At 41.7% G+C, this 14,321-nt stretch overlaps 1 protein-coding gene across 6 annotated transcripts in view; it reads right to left on the bottom strand.

The window, feature by feature from the left end:
* The window catches only part of rerea (arginine-glutamic acid dipeptide (RE) repeats a), a 181,554-nt gene that overhangs the window by 18,422 nt on the left and 148,811 nt on the right, over positions 1-14,321 (bottom strand). For 5 of the 6 annotated variants that reach the window (XM_088007060.1, XM_088007061.1, XM_088007059.1 and 2 more), the window contains one exon: positions 7,943-8,023. In XM_088007060.1, coding sequence (XP_087863186.1) covers positions 7,943-8,023 — 81 coding nt within the window. Of the gene's footprint in view, positions 1-7,942; positions 8,024-8,889; positions 9,542-14,321 lie in introns of those variants that run through there. The other variant, XM_088007063.1, reaches the window with a different exon arrangement.

Here is a 14,321-nt window from a genome sequence, read left to right as displayed (position 1 = left end):
TCAGTATTTATATTATAATACATCAGAGATTTTCTTACAGGTTCTCCACATCTTTACTTGTAATACATTTCTCAACACATTCTTCAAATTAGGAATTTCCACATATATATTTTTATTTGCCATCTAGAACAAATTCAAGTCACTGGTCAGAAACAGAGCGGCAAACGGCTCTAATTATGTTTTCAAACAGCAACTCTCAATAATTGTTGTGTACAGGCATTATAAACGGCGCCGTTTTGTTCCATAAAACACAGATTTCAGCCTTGGGATTTGCAGTAAAACAAAAACCTGCCGTTGTGCCGCAGTCTCCACCAGTTGGACCGTATTTCACTGGTTTTATATTCCTGATGAGTTAACACATGTTGAATTCATGTGCTGCCATCTATGACAGCTGACATAATTAATCTAGACGCAGCGGCTCTGAAACGGCTTCAGCGATGCGCAGATGTACTGATATGCTAATTAGCCATGTGCTGCGGCTATAACCGATATACAACAGATCAGGAGCGGTCGTCAATGAACCACATGAACCAAAACTACCGTACGTGATTAAAAATTAGGATTTTTTTTTTCTCTGTGTCAAATATCTGTCCTTATAAGGGTGCAAACACGGCAACATTTTATAAATAAAACATCAAGTTTTATTTATAAGCTCATTATACATACACAAAACAGCTTTTAGCCACTAGCATTACAATACGTTCCATGATGCAGAAACTGAGGTCAACAAGTTATAACGGATGATTTATCACCCTGACATGATTTAAACTAAATATAATTAACTATTGCAGTAATTTCGGCTGCAGCCTAATTGCCAGTAGGACCTGTGGAGGAGCTGGAGTCCGTGATCCTGCGCTGGTCTAGGTGGTCCAGTGTGTGCTGGCAGGGCGGAGGGCGAGGGCTAAACTCGTGTGTTTACACCCTCATCCGCTCTCAGGCCCAGGCCCGGACAGATGGTTTCTGTTTTTCCTGGCAGATTTGTGACAGAGCCACAAAAGGCCCCTGCTTTGACACGGAGCCAAACGGTTAAGGCTGTTGCTGGCAGGGGAAGGAGAAGTGTTCGGGGGAAGAGGCGACGAGGGGGAGGGCCGAGTCCGAAGCCGGGAAGAGGCGAGGAGGAGGAACGAGCCAGCAGTGGATTACAATAGACGATCAAGGCTGAAAGCCGAACGGTTTTTACTTACCGAGGCTAATTCAGCAAGTAAAAATGCGTGATAAATATTTCAGGCGGTAGGAGGGAACGGAGAGCACTGGGACGTCGTTTCTGGGCTCTGCTGGCCGACGGTGAGTTGTGTAAACATCCATTAGAGGAGTGTGAAGCGGAGCTCCTCCCGTTTCCTCCTCAGCCTTCACACGGAGGAGGGCAGATTGCTTCCTGATTCATTTCAGGCAGGTTAGGGGGAAGTATTTCCAAACTAAATCAAACCGCGGTTTATTATATATGCGCTTGACCCATGGACCTTGAATTCCTCAACAGCTACGGCAGCCGTACAGCGTTTCGTTTTGGAGGGCGCGCTGACTTCCATCACCTTCGAGCTGACTGCTAATGTAGGAGGAACCGTGCTGCGTGCTTACAGAGTCGAGGAGGCACGAATTTAACTCCGAGGGGATTACAGAAACATTTTAGTGGAGAGAAACCGATCAGCCTTTTCTTGGCTTACACCAATGTCTGGTTCTCCGGAAGTCTAACCTGCCGATTCTGGTTTTTGCTTGTTCGTAGGACAACCCACAAAAAAGAAAAAGATGTGCAACAGGTTTTCTGAGTTTTGAATACAACAAAGAGTTCAGTTACCCCCTTTTATGCATCAAAGTATTATGCCCAAAAACCTTTGATTTCTATGAATCTTGAGGAAATAAAGTTTAAATAAGTAGGAAACATTAGTTTAGCTGCATTAATTAAAGCAAAAGCCAAAAAACAAAATCAGATTTGAAATTTTATCTGGAGATCATCAGATTCCATTAATAGAAACTGAAAATGTGTAACTACTATGTGAGAAATGTGTCACAGGTGGAAACTAAAAAAACGGATCAACACTAATGACTTCACTACCACTGTTGGTCTATGAACGCATGAACCAGCAGCATGTACTCTGATGGACTTTTCTTCATTAGATAAATGCCAAATAATGGAGGATAATCTTGTGATTATTTAGTTTTCTGTAAAATTCAAAGCTGATTCAAAGCCAATTCTGCCTTCAGGCACATAGTATCTGGATCAACTAGTTGCCATTTGGGGCTCTAGATTTTAAACAAACTCAAAGCAGAAAAACATCAACATCACAGACTTACTGGAATATGTTCACCTATTTGTATCTAGATGAAATATGTATACAGACTCACCTCACTATTTGGCAATGTTTTCTTTCTCATAGTGTTTCCACATTGATTAATAACATATCTAAGCTATGTTTTTACCCATTTACAAGAGGAATCTTACTATACAGAGGTTCCATAAATGTTAACAATTTAACTCTTACAAATTGGATTGGGATTTTCCATTTTAATAATTTAACTTGGCACACAAACTAGTTAAAAAAAACATGAATCAATAAAAGAATGAAACACCTTCTAAAAAACGTGGTGGCTTTGGGTTAACCTTTACAAAATGGCTCAACTGCTCTTTAAATTGCCTTTATTTCTTAACAACAAATAATTATTTTTAAAGAAAGGCTCAACATTTAGAGGCTAATTATGTGTAAAATCAGACAGAAACAGTGTTTAGTCATTAAAAAGTCCAAACAAAGCAAAGCGATGAGGTCGAGCGTGGAGGAGGATCTCTGCATGTGGAAACTGGTTAAACAGCCAGCGACGGCCCTGCTGCGCAGCGCCTTTCTGCAACGGGGCGACTGAATGAGCTCGGCTTTCACAGGTCAGGGATGCACAGGATGAAGAATCGGCACTCGTGTTTCTCCTGCTGTAAGCGCTTTTCCCAGTGAAAGCAGAGTGGAAGGCAGCAGCGCCTTTGCACTGGAAGCTCGCTCGGTCCGGCGTGTTCTGCTGATAAGCCAGTCTGCAAAGCCCACACAACACGTAGCCTACCAAAGACTCAATTACACAGCGAGCGCCATCTATTAATCTGCCTACATTCAGCTGTGCCGAGCCGCCTGTTAAAAGAACATCAATATGTGCTGGTTGGGTTTATCTCAGCTGACAGCAACATTACTACCTAAACACACCAACCCACTGACCAAGCACCGATCCTGTTCTCTCATCTGCCGTCAAACCCACCAGGCCACCGTAATCTTGCAGCAGCTTTAATTAATGTTTTAACCTAAATATTTATAATCACACCTATCCGCCCCCCGAGGTTGGGACCGCTGGGCTAAGGACAAGGCAATTTAATCAATTTGACGTTTGTACAGATTGTACCAGGGCAAACATCTGCTGTGAGGTTGTGTTGAGAGCGGCGCTCTCCTGTTGGCCGTCTTGCAGATGACAGCAGCTGGAGGGGACAGAGCGCCGCTTCTACACACAGAGACGAGAGGAAACGAGAGAGAGGCTTGGCACGTCACCTTCTGGTTGATCTGAGAGCTAAAAGATCAAGATGAGGTAAAAATAATAATAATAATAATAAAGATCACAAGCACAGACGAGGTCCGTGCTGAAAACCAAGAGGTTAATGGCAACGTTTCTGAATGCTAACAATCCAAGCGGAAACGCGTAAAGATAATCTAGCGGAGGCTAATTCAATCACCTTCCTGTGGTGTAGGATCCAAAAGTGCGTTTTAGCTGCTTTTAATCTGATTGTGGCTTTACCAGTTGTCAGTTTGTACAGCTTTATGGGCTTTTTTTTTTTAAACCAGGTAGGTGATAAAGCAAGAAACACAATCCTTTTGTCGTAAAATTAATAGATTAAGCATAGTTTTACTCCCTTTAAAATAAAAATAATTATGTTAGGTTCATAATTTTGCATTTTTGTAAAACTAGAGAGAAAAAACAATGGTAAGAGTAAGAAAACACGTTGGTTTAAATAACTTTCAGATTTAATATTCTGCATCACTTTACTTGTTTGTGGTTTATATCAACTAACAAGACATATCCAGCAAAAACGTTTAAGTTGGAGGACATTTTATTTGTTTCTGCTGCGGACCTTTGTCTTGGAGGCATTTTCTTTAAGTAGCAAGCTAATGCTATCTTGCGTCTCGGTTTTGATAGGTCTTGTTGATTCAATATGTGGGGACGCCAACGTTCATCTCCTGCTGCCACCCGAACGAACGGACTAATCCAAATGTTTGTGTTCGACTCTTGAGTTTTTCTTGTAAAGCTTTGACCTCCTTCTCTTGGCTCTGATTTACCTTTGAGAACCAAAATATAGAAAATAATAGAATATATAAACAGGACTGAAAATATATTTTCCAACCATCCTGCTTTGAGCAGCCATTGGCCATCTTCCACGTTGAGTCTTCTTTCCTCAGCAGCACCAACCACACACAGCAGGAATAATGATATAAAAGAACTAGTTGATAAAAATACAAACATACAGCTTTTGCTCTAAGCTTGTAAACATTTTATGCTACTTCACTGGGTTTATTAGATTATAGTTGCTCTCTGTTCTCTTGCTCATCAGGTTAACAGTCTATAAATAAACTTTATAATACACTTAAGCGTGTATCAAGTTAATAAATTACTTGCGCTTTCATGCCGTTTAAAATCTCTCAGGACACAAAGAAAAACTGAGCACAGTTTCAAGCATGAGATGTTATTGCAATAGTATTTTTGGTCAGCGAAGCGTATTTAACTTTCCAATTTCTGTGAGGTGAAAAGAAACGAGTGACTGAGCTCTGAAAATTGTTTTATCTGTCACAAAACAGTAAGGTTAGAGATGCGTTTGTGTGTCCTAAACGTCTAAATAATTAATTTATATATTCTGTGTGTATGATTTATAGGATGTTGGTTTTTTCCCTCTTTAATCTCTGGAAGTTTTGGCCTGTCCATTTCTGTGTTGAGCTGCACTGCAAACAAAGCTGAAGCTGATACAGCTCTGTTTAGCAAATACAGTCTGTTGACCCCCCTCCCTCCATCCCCAAACAAAATTTTTCCTGAAAACCTCTCCAGTAAAAAAAAATAAATAAAAAAAAACAGCCGCAGAGTTGATCTCTAATCTGCCATTTTAGCATATCTGAGCTGTTCAAACAGTGGACTCGGCGAGCTCGTGCTCCATGACGTCCTCTCAGGAGTGAAGGAAATGGTGGCAGCACAGCTAGCTTGCAGACGGTCAGACGGCACACCCACTTCCCCCCGCTGGGCCTTGCTGTGACTTTATATAAGGCATTCCTCACTGCTAGTCAGGCCTGGTGTGTTTACACAGCGCTGGGCGCTTACCCCTGGCACTGGCTGTTCGAGCTGTGCTGCTTCAGGGGCAGAGCGGCTAATGCGAGCGAGGAGGAGCAGCGAGGGGCAGACACTCTGTACCGGACCTCCGTAGCCCTGGATATCCGCCCGAGGGCTTTAAGCTCCGCGCTACGCGCCAGGATTTAGAGCGGGAGTAAGCAGGCATGAGACATACTGCTCTATTTATGAAACAAAATATGAGTAAAAACGCGAGATCAGCCCCGACAGAAATCCATATCATCCTTCTGCAGTGACAGGCAGATATTAAACGCAGCGCTCCTTGAGGAATTGGCGCGCAATAACCGGAATCATGTAATGTTTTAAATCCTCCATGTAGCAACCCCGGCGTTTTTAGCATCTAAAACAAGCTGTATCCATTCTTCACATGCTACGACAGCCGTCCCTTCAAATGTTTACAGGCCAGTTTATTTTTTGTGTGCAGGAGGAAAATGAATCTCCCTCTGCTTTGTGGTGGCAGGCCTCCGATCCTCAGGTAAGGTCTATTACCTGCCAAGTAAACTCCCCCTCCAGGTTCGACTGCGTTAATACCGCCTTTATAGCCAATCAATAAGCCACATATTAAAAAATAAAACTCAAAATAACTGGAATGACTTAAAGAATAAAAGGATTCAGCTTAAGATTTTCATGTCAGAATAACCAAGGAAAAATATCACCAATATATTTTATTTTAATATACAAAGAGCTTTTGTATAAAACAGAAGCACAACAAGTTTTCGAAATACTTAGAGTAATATCACATAAATCACTAGAGATTTTAAAAAGCTAAATAGATTTTGACCAGAAATTTAGTGATATTTAAGTGTCTACGATGCAGAATATTCTTCCTGGTTTTATAAAATAACCAAAGTACAACAAGCTGATATTAGCTGGTCAGCTAGGCAGGCTATCTGCTCAGGTAGCAAGCCTGCAATCAGCTGCTTAAGTGTAATTTTCTCTTGAAAGGAGCTACATCTGCTGGAGTTTCTCTCCTGGGTGTATTTTTAAAGAACAGAATCTCCTGAAAAGATCTAGGATGCCTCTTTTAGCCAGCTAGATCAAACTCGTCACTCCAGCATCTCTCATTCAGGCTTGAGGACACAGAGCTGCTAATATTCTTCATCGCAAAATTGTTGTTAAAACAAAAACGCCATCATGACTGGAGCTTTTTTTGCAACACAGTGCTGTTCCTCCCCCACCTGTTGCTGTTCACTGTCAGTCAGCTGGCTGAAAGGAGGCTTAAATACTTGCAACCGAAAAAATACTAAATTGATTGATTGGAAATATTTTCGATATAAAGAAAAATTCCAATGATTGTGAAGTACAACTCCTTACTAGAAACTGGTCCATGCCTAATTCAGACGTCATCTTTTCAAAAGGCCTGAATTAGGTCTTCAGAAATAAAAAGAAACCATGACACAGAAGCACAGAGGAGTTCCTGAGTGTGTGAAAGTCTGTGTGTTTGACAGAGAGGTCTGCTGTACCCCCGCCCTGCAGCAGACGAGGAAATGAAGCAGATGAGAAGCATGACAAACAATTTGGGTTTTTTTTTTTTTTTTGCTTTGATGTCTGTGTCAGCATTGTGCCGGCACGCTTCCAGCGGGAGCAGCCGCACAAAACAACAGGGTCTGCAAGGTTCTCTGAATCTAGGCTTCTCTCAGAGAGAGTAATCCAGCAGCCAACTCGAAGGCGTGAAGCTTTCTGCTGTAGGAAAATGCAGAATGCCGCTCTAAATTTCTCCTGTAGTAGAGCGGAAACTTTGCATTCTGTTGGCGGTGCGTTGCTTTGTAATCATTATTAAACTTCAGCAACCAGGAGCAAAGTCAGAACAGTGTTTTGTTTTTGCTACGACTTCCAGTCAATAAAAGTTAGCAGTCGTTAATCATTATCTGGGCTGGGATTTGAGCTTTTTCTGCACCGTGACAGAGGTCATGCACAGTTGTTCAGCGACGATTACCACAGTGACGTTTGTGTTCACCCATCGCAGCGGAGGGAAATATTGCAACAGCAACACCCCACGCTACCAGTGCATGCAAATAACACAATTACAGAGTGTGAGAAAGATTAAATAACTGCCTCCACAAATCAACAGCGCTGGCAGTGACATGGAAAACGCTCAGCTACAGGATAAAACGGCCGCCTCCATTGAGCCTCAAGTGTTCGGAAAGTTAAAAACAAATCTCATTTATTCATGTTTCAGGGTTTTGTTGCCCCCCCCCACTTTTTTTTTTTTTTTTGCAACTTTGACACACAAGTATTCCATAAAACAATGGAAGCATTAGACAACTGACAGCTACTGTAAAGGTTGACACTAAACTGTTACAGTTTACAGCACACATGCAGGACAATCGGGTTACGAGTGCTGCAACTTTACAAGTTGCAGCACTAGATCATGTCTAGTCTTTGAAGCAGATTTTCAATTTTATGTTTCCTGTTCCACGGAGTCTGTTAATGCAGGTCTTAGTAATTACAAAACAAGGCCTGTAGTTGGAAAGCAACAGTGCTCAAAAGACGCACCTTGTTTTCTGTGCATCTGTATTTAAAATGAGCAAACTCTGGAAAAGTTCAAGCTGCACAAAAATCTAAATAATAAAGATAAAAAAAAACATCTTACCGTTTCTTTGTTGGGCAGCAGCTCCTTTCGGATCCTGAAGAAGTTTTTGCCAAACTGTCTCAGCCCTTTAATGAAGCGCTTCTGCAATTTTTTTCACAGAGGAAGAAAGAAAGAGACAGAGAGAGAGAGAGAGAGAGAGAAAAAAGACAAGTTAGTGTATGTGAAGTCAGCTAAACTGCGGCTGCAAGAAGTTACTGCTGAGTACCACAACAACAAGGAAGAAAAAAAAAAAGGTTTTTCGTTTCTCTAGTCTGTGGTTGCAGAGGTTTGATGTGTGTTTGAGAAACCTCCGTAGCTCCGTTTAAACTCCGGAGCAAACACAGCCATGTCAGGGCAAAAACGAGAGAGGAAATGACTAGTAAGGCAGGGAGAGACTCTGAGATTAACCTAGTCGTTTCATGTGCTGTGAAAACACAGTTATCCAAACACTGCTGGATACAGAAACATTCACGATGTGCGTGGATGTTAATCTCAAAAGGGAAAGTTCAATGTCAAAACCTGAACTTGGGAGTTGACAAATCACGAAAACGCCACTAATTTTAAAATCTTTAGAATCAACACAAATAATCTGGTAGGAGTCAGAAGAAATCAAGTACACCAACACAGAGGTTGCCACTCCATGACATCGGCTCTAATCTGAAATAATAATTAAAAAAAAAAAAAAAAAAAAAGCAAACGTGAACATGCCGCCTGACTTCACCAAGAGCAGAAACAAAACCAGAAATCCAAACTACCTAAAACGCATTCGTTCTCCTTTAAGAGCCACAGACTGCGAGCCATAAAAAGCGGTGGCTGAAAACATTCACAACCAGCGAAGCAGACGACCAACAGATTTACTTTCTTGCTCCAGAGGCAAGCCCCGTTCTTCAGTGATCTCAGCCAACCGTTTCCAACCAAGTAACTCCGGCAAAAAGCGGGGAAAAGTCCACAGGGAGCGCCACACGAACCTCCACGTCCAGCAGCAGGTAAAAGAGGGGGAAAACAAATAAATCAGGGGACAAATCCACAAGGTCTCCGACAGCACAGCGATTCTTTTTCTTAACAAGAAAGAAATAGCTTGTCACTCTGTGCTCCTCCACTACAAAGGGGAAGGCTTTACATGTGATCTTTCTGCAAGAGAGCCTCTGGTTTGCGGCAGGCTGGAAAACCTGAAGTGGACTCCTGTTGGGCGCAGCGCTCATTTCGGCTCGTTTCTGCCCCATCTAAATCAGCAGGCGCATGATCTTTTCCCACCAGAGGAAACACAGACAACTGTCTGCTAACAACAAATCAATAAAAGCTGCCTCTTTAACAGGAGCCTACGCCGCTCCTTTAAATGGATTTACAGCTTAGGGTGAGCAGACACAGAGGTAAAACTAGCTGCGAGCCTGAGAGGGGAGGAAAAGCAGGCAAGGCTGACACAATTTGTGAGGAAAAAGCTCCTGGTCATGATGGAAGGGAAAATGAGTGGGAAGTAAAACCAGACACGGAGCCTCTAATGAAGTTCACTTTCCAGCACAGTGAGTTATGTAACTGCAGATTGTTTACATATCCAGCTTTGGTGTGGAACAAAGGCCAAATTTACTGAAGTAAAAACAGCCAGCTGCAAAACACAACCGTTACCCAGGGGGGTGAAAATACAGACATGCACAGGAGAAGAGCTCAGCGTAACCAGGAGGGGCGAAGCACTTGCATTTGAAGTCAGATATTAACACAAACACGCTCTCAGTTTTAGGGTGTAACTAAATTACTACTCAACAAAAACTACAGCAGTCTAAACAATCAAACGCTAAAAGGACTGATTAGAAGCAACACATGTTCTGCTGACATCTAAAACAAAAAAGGCCTGTCACATCAGTCTCTTGGGACATCAGGCAATTTCCATGCATCAACCTCATGTTGATCAGCCAGTAGATGGAGCAATCTGTAACAAAGCATCTCTAGACACTCAAGAGGTCAAGTGCAGATTACCATTTGGATCGTCACTAACTGCTGATCGACAGACCTATTGAATTTATAATAAAAATTAAAAAAAAAAAAAATCAAGCTGACTGAAAACACTAAACACAAGTTAAAAAGTTTTTAAACACTTGAGTAATTTGTGTGCGGCCATTTTGGGAACTACATAAAAAAATATTAATGAACCGATCGACTGCAAGTACGTCAGGAATACCTCAACAAGCTAACTGTTAGCTACCAGCGATACCAAAGTCAGCATCTGTTTCTAGCTTCCCAAAGCTAACGATCTATTTCACCGTTTCCTAATAGGCCTAGCTCGCACTTAATCATCTCTATGTGAAAATCGACAAACACTGTAAAACTGTGACTGGCTAAGAGTTAGCCGCGAGTGATGAATAAGTTAGCATTTGCTTCACAGCTTATTATTCATCGTAAACTAAACGGTGAAATTCACTGTTTTCAAGTGAGCACAGGAAACCTTTGATCCTATTTGGGCATTTTAAAGTGAATTATGTCATAACGAGGCAGCGGTTAAGACTGATGTTGACCAGCTGCTGAGTTCCTCAGAGGATGGAGGATCTGAATTTGGACACAGCCGATGTCAACACAAACACAAACTACGACTGACTAAGAGCTAGCCACTACTGATGCTAACATTAGCATCTGCTTACTAGCTTTCTATTGGTGATAACATACAATGCCACTTCACATACCTTAAAAATATGTCTAGATAGTAACAATCTGTATATAAAAATGTGAAATACTTACAGTGATCAAACAGTGTGAGAGTATTGCTGCTAACATTGACATCTCCTTGAAAGATTCTTATTCATTTGGTCTAATTGCTTTTGTGCAACTTAAAACCTAAACTGCACATAAAATTACATACTAAGAATACTACACATTACTAAATGTTAGTCACTAACCACACTAAAGGTGTCTATTTTGTCACTTCTTTCAGTACTTAAATAAAGGGCTTCTGCTTTTATTTAGTCTAGGTTGCAATTCATCATTTCTACTTCATGACCTAAAAAACTTCAGACTGTTTAAGCCCTGAGAATACACTGACTGGTTTTAGTTAGAAATATGAAATTTCACATCTAATTTATAGCCTTCCATCAATGATAAGATAAGGGGTTACTTCATCTGTAGCTAAAAATCTAAACCAGTGATAGCGAGAGTGCTTTGACTACTGAACCACTAGTTACTAACCAGATTAATTTAAAACCTGGTTTATAGCTTCTGACAAACCCAAATGGAAAGAGCTGTTTGATATATATTTTTAATAAGCTGAGACTGCATTTGATCATTTCTATGCCAACATTTAGTTTGCTTTGAAAAAATATGAACTGCATTTGTCGACACTAAAAACTGAGTTTTTTTTATTTATTTTTTTACAAAAAACAAACAAGTGGTTCTAATGTGTTTCTGACATTTGGGCCTTAAAATCAGACAAGAATGAAAAATGCAATATTTGGACTAATTAAACTGTAACTACAGTGGCCAAATTTACCAAATGAAACAAAACCAGGGCAATAGTTCATTGTTTAATACATTAAGTCAAAGAGCTACTTCTCTCAAAAATATAGGGTATTTTTGATCTAGCCAATAAAAACTGACTTTATCTTAAAATGGCTGAAGCAAAAAGTGGATCACAGTAAAACCGTGACTGTAAAAATGTAATTGTTCCAAGGGACCCAATAGTTACAATTTAAGAGACCATAAGAACTTGATTTAGCATTATTTCTTCAGTACAGGGAACAGGACCAGTTCTACGGGGCCCCTGGCCCCTGTCATCCCCGTCTAGAACCGCCCATGCTGCACTGGATTATTCTACAAATATTACAAAGCCTTGGAAAAACAGTAGTGGTATGTGAAAAGATATTGCTAAAAATCACATCTTGCTTCATTCTAGTTGATCCGATTTGGTGTTAAGTGAAACATTCAGGTCATGAGTCGAGACGACACACGAAACCTTAAAATATTATTAGGTCCTTTTTTTGTTGCAAGGATTAAACATTTCCATGTCTCTTTCAATACATCTTTACAAAAGCCAGTGAAGCTTTTCTACTGAAAATCAATTAGACCTGCTCGTGCAGTCTGACCTAATCAGGTCATCTTAATTATGTCCCATAACTGTACTTTTTACCCAGTCGAACCAATCATATCTTAATAGCTGGGCTTCGTGCGTGCTCCCCCACTCCCGCCTCCCTTCAGTTTTCTTTTTCTTGCTGGCTCCCTCCCTCCTTCTCTACATGTCGGCTCCAGTTTAAGGCTCCATTTCAGCTGCCTAGGCTCACTGCTCTCCAGCCCAGCTAATAAATCATCCGCCAATCTGCTCCCTGAATCGTTCTGCCCCTGCTCCGACTGCTCCAGCCCTCGGTTGCTAGGGAACAAAGGCAGAGGAGGGGCTCCGAGAGACGGAGAAACGAGGGTGGGAGGCGAGGGGGTTTTAGCTGGGTGGAAGTGCTACCAAATGGCCATCCGCTGTGCAGAAACAACAGGCTTCTCTCTCTGAGCGTGTTCCAGAGAGCTGGCGCTTTTTACCCTCCCCGAGTTTCCCCTCCGAGCCGAACAGTGCACCATTGTGAGGCTTGAGAGGAGACGTATGAAAGGAGGACGAGAAGCAAAAAAAAAAAAAGAAAAAGGGGAATATTTCAATGGCCCATTGTGTAAGCATACGTCCTGCTCGAAGGCCGATTGTTCGGAGTTGTAAAACTGGTTAAGATAATGTAGACACAGGCACACAGATGGTATCATGATGACAAACAGAGGGCAGGCTCGCACATGGAACATAATTCCCACTAAATGTCATTCCCCAAAAACAGTGACGCAGGGATTTCGGACGAAAAACAAAGCTACATTCACTCAATATGGAGTCATTATACTTGACTTGTAAAAAGATGACCTTTACCGAGCCTGCTGTGCGCAAACCCAAAGGGCTGACACTCAGTAAAAGAGTCAAAAATAAAGAGAACGAGGGGGAAAAAAAACAAACACTTTCTTCCATCAAGCGTCAAGCTTGTAGTAAGATTAGCCACAGTGTAAAAGGGAGGAAATCACAACACGCTTGAATAGGAATAACCACACTGACAGACACTTTACTACCCACATCCTCTTTGCATAGACACACAAAAAGATCTATGTTTAGATCTGTAAAAAGCTGTGCAGATGTTTAGGGAGGCATGGCCTTTTAGTGCGAGTCTAAAAGAAAGATGGCTCTCTGTAGACCCGAGGTTCGTCCAGCAGGCCAAGTGTAAACGGTTTATATTTACCCCATAACAAATGTGGCAAGCCCTCACAACACGACCTTTGGAAAGCAAAGTAACAACCTCTGCTTTTCTCTAGCATGTACTGACACAAAAGGTGACAGGAAATTCCAGTACACACCCATCCTGCCCGCTACTTAGTTACAAAACACACACAAAAGAAAAAAAAAAAATAACTTTGTTGGCACTGTACTGTGAATGCGATACAATACACTGATTAAAACAGAGATGCTGGACAGGTTTTTTTTTTTGCTGTGTGTTTTTGCGTCTCTGATTGTGAATGCTTGTTTTCTACCACTGGGGGGCTGCTGGTCCATCATCTCTGTTGTTTTTTTCCTCCTCCATTTTTTTTTTTTTTTTAATGCCCACCCTCCTCCCTCCACCTCAGCACCTCAGAGCAGTCATCCATCAGCCACGGACACGGCCGGAGATAAGCCGCGGCACAGTGCAGCTGGCTGAGAAATAGACCTCCCGCCCTGCAGCAGTCATAGATCAGCCCATGTCTCCGACGTGGCGGCACACAGCGAGACTGCGGCTGCTGCTGCTTGCTTCTGATTGTCTGTATGGCACCTCCTGTTGGCCGATGCAAGGTTAACACCGCTTGGTAACAAGTGCTAGAGACGGCTGCCACAGGTGACGAGCCATCGTGTTGGTTTCCAGGAGCAAAAAGATTGAGATTGAAAATACTTTGTGTCTGGCAGACAGTGTTACTGTCAAGTTTTGATCACAACTTTCAGTGGGATTTAAGAACAATAGGGAGAGAGAGACAGAGCGGGAGAGAGAGTGGGATGAATGTTTTGAAAAAAATAATATAAAGACAAATCATTTGTATTCAGCTTCCCCGAATCATTTACAGAACTCTGTTCAGCTACAGTTACAGCTGCAACTGTTTTGGGATGCGTTTTTACCAGCTTAGTACAAAACAGTTCTCATAAATAGCTTCCACACAAATATTCCCACAGCATGATGCTCTTACCGCCATCATTCAAGTTTTTATAAATGACAAAATAAATGTCAGCAGAACTGGATTTTCCGCTTTATGCGACGCTCACACTCTAATATGGGCTGAGGCTAGCCATAAACTGGAACTGAAATGGATTTCATTACAGTTCTTTTCCTTTTAAAGACTAAAAACAAAATCAGAAGTTGTGCAGAGCGACATGGCAGCCAGC

This window comes from Poecilia mexicana, unplaced genomic scaffold (genome assembly GCF_051168715.1).
Source record: "Poecilia mexicana isolate PSO_F unplaced genomic scaffold, ASM5116871v1 scaffold_7, whole genome shotgun sequence".
NCBI lineage: Eukaryota > Metazoa > Chordata > Actinopteri > Cyprinodontiformes > Poeciliidae > Poecilia > Poecilia mexicana.
This window is presented reverse-complemented; position numbering and strand designations above follow the sequence as displayed.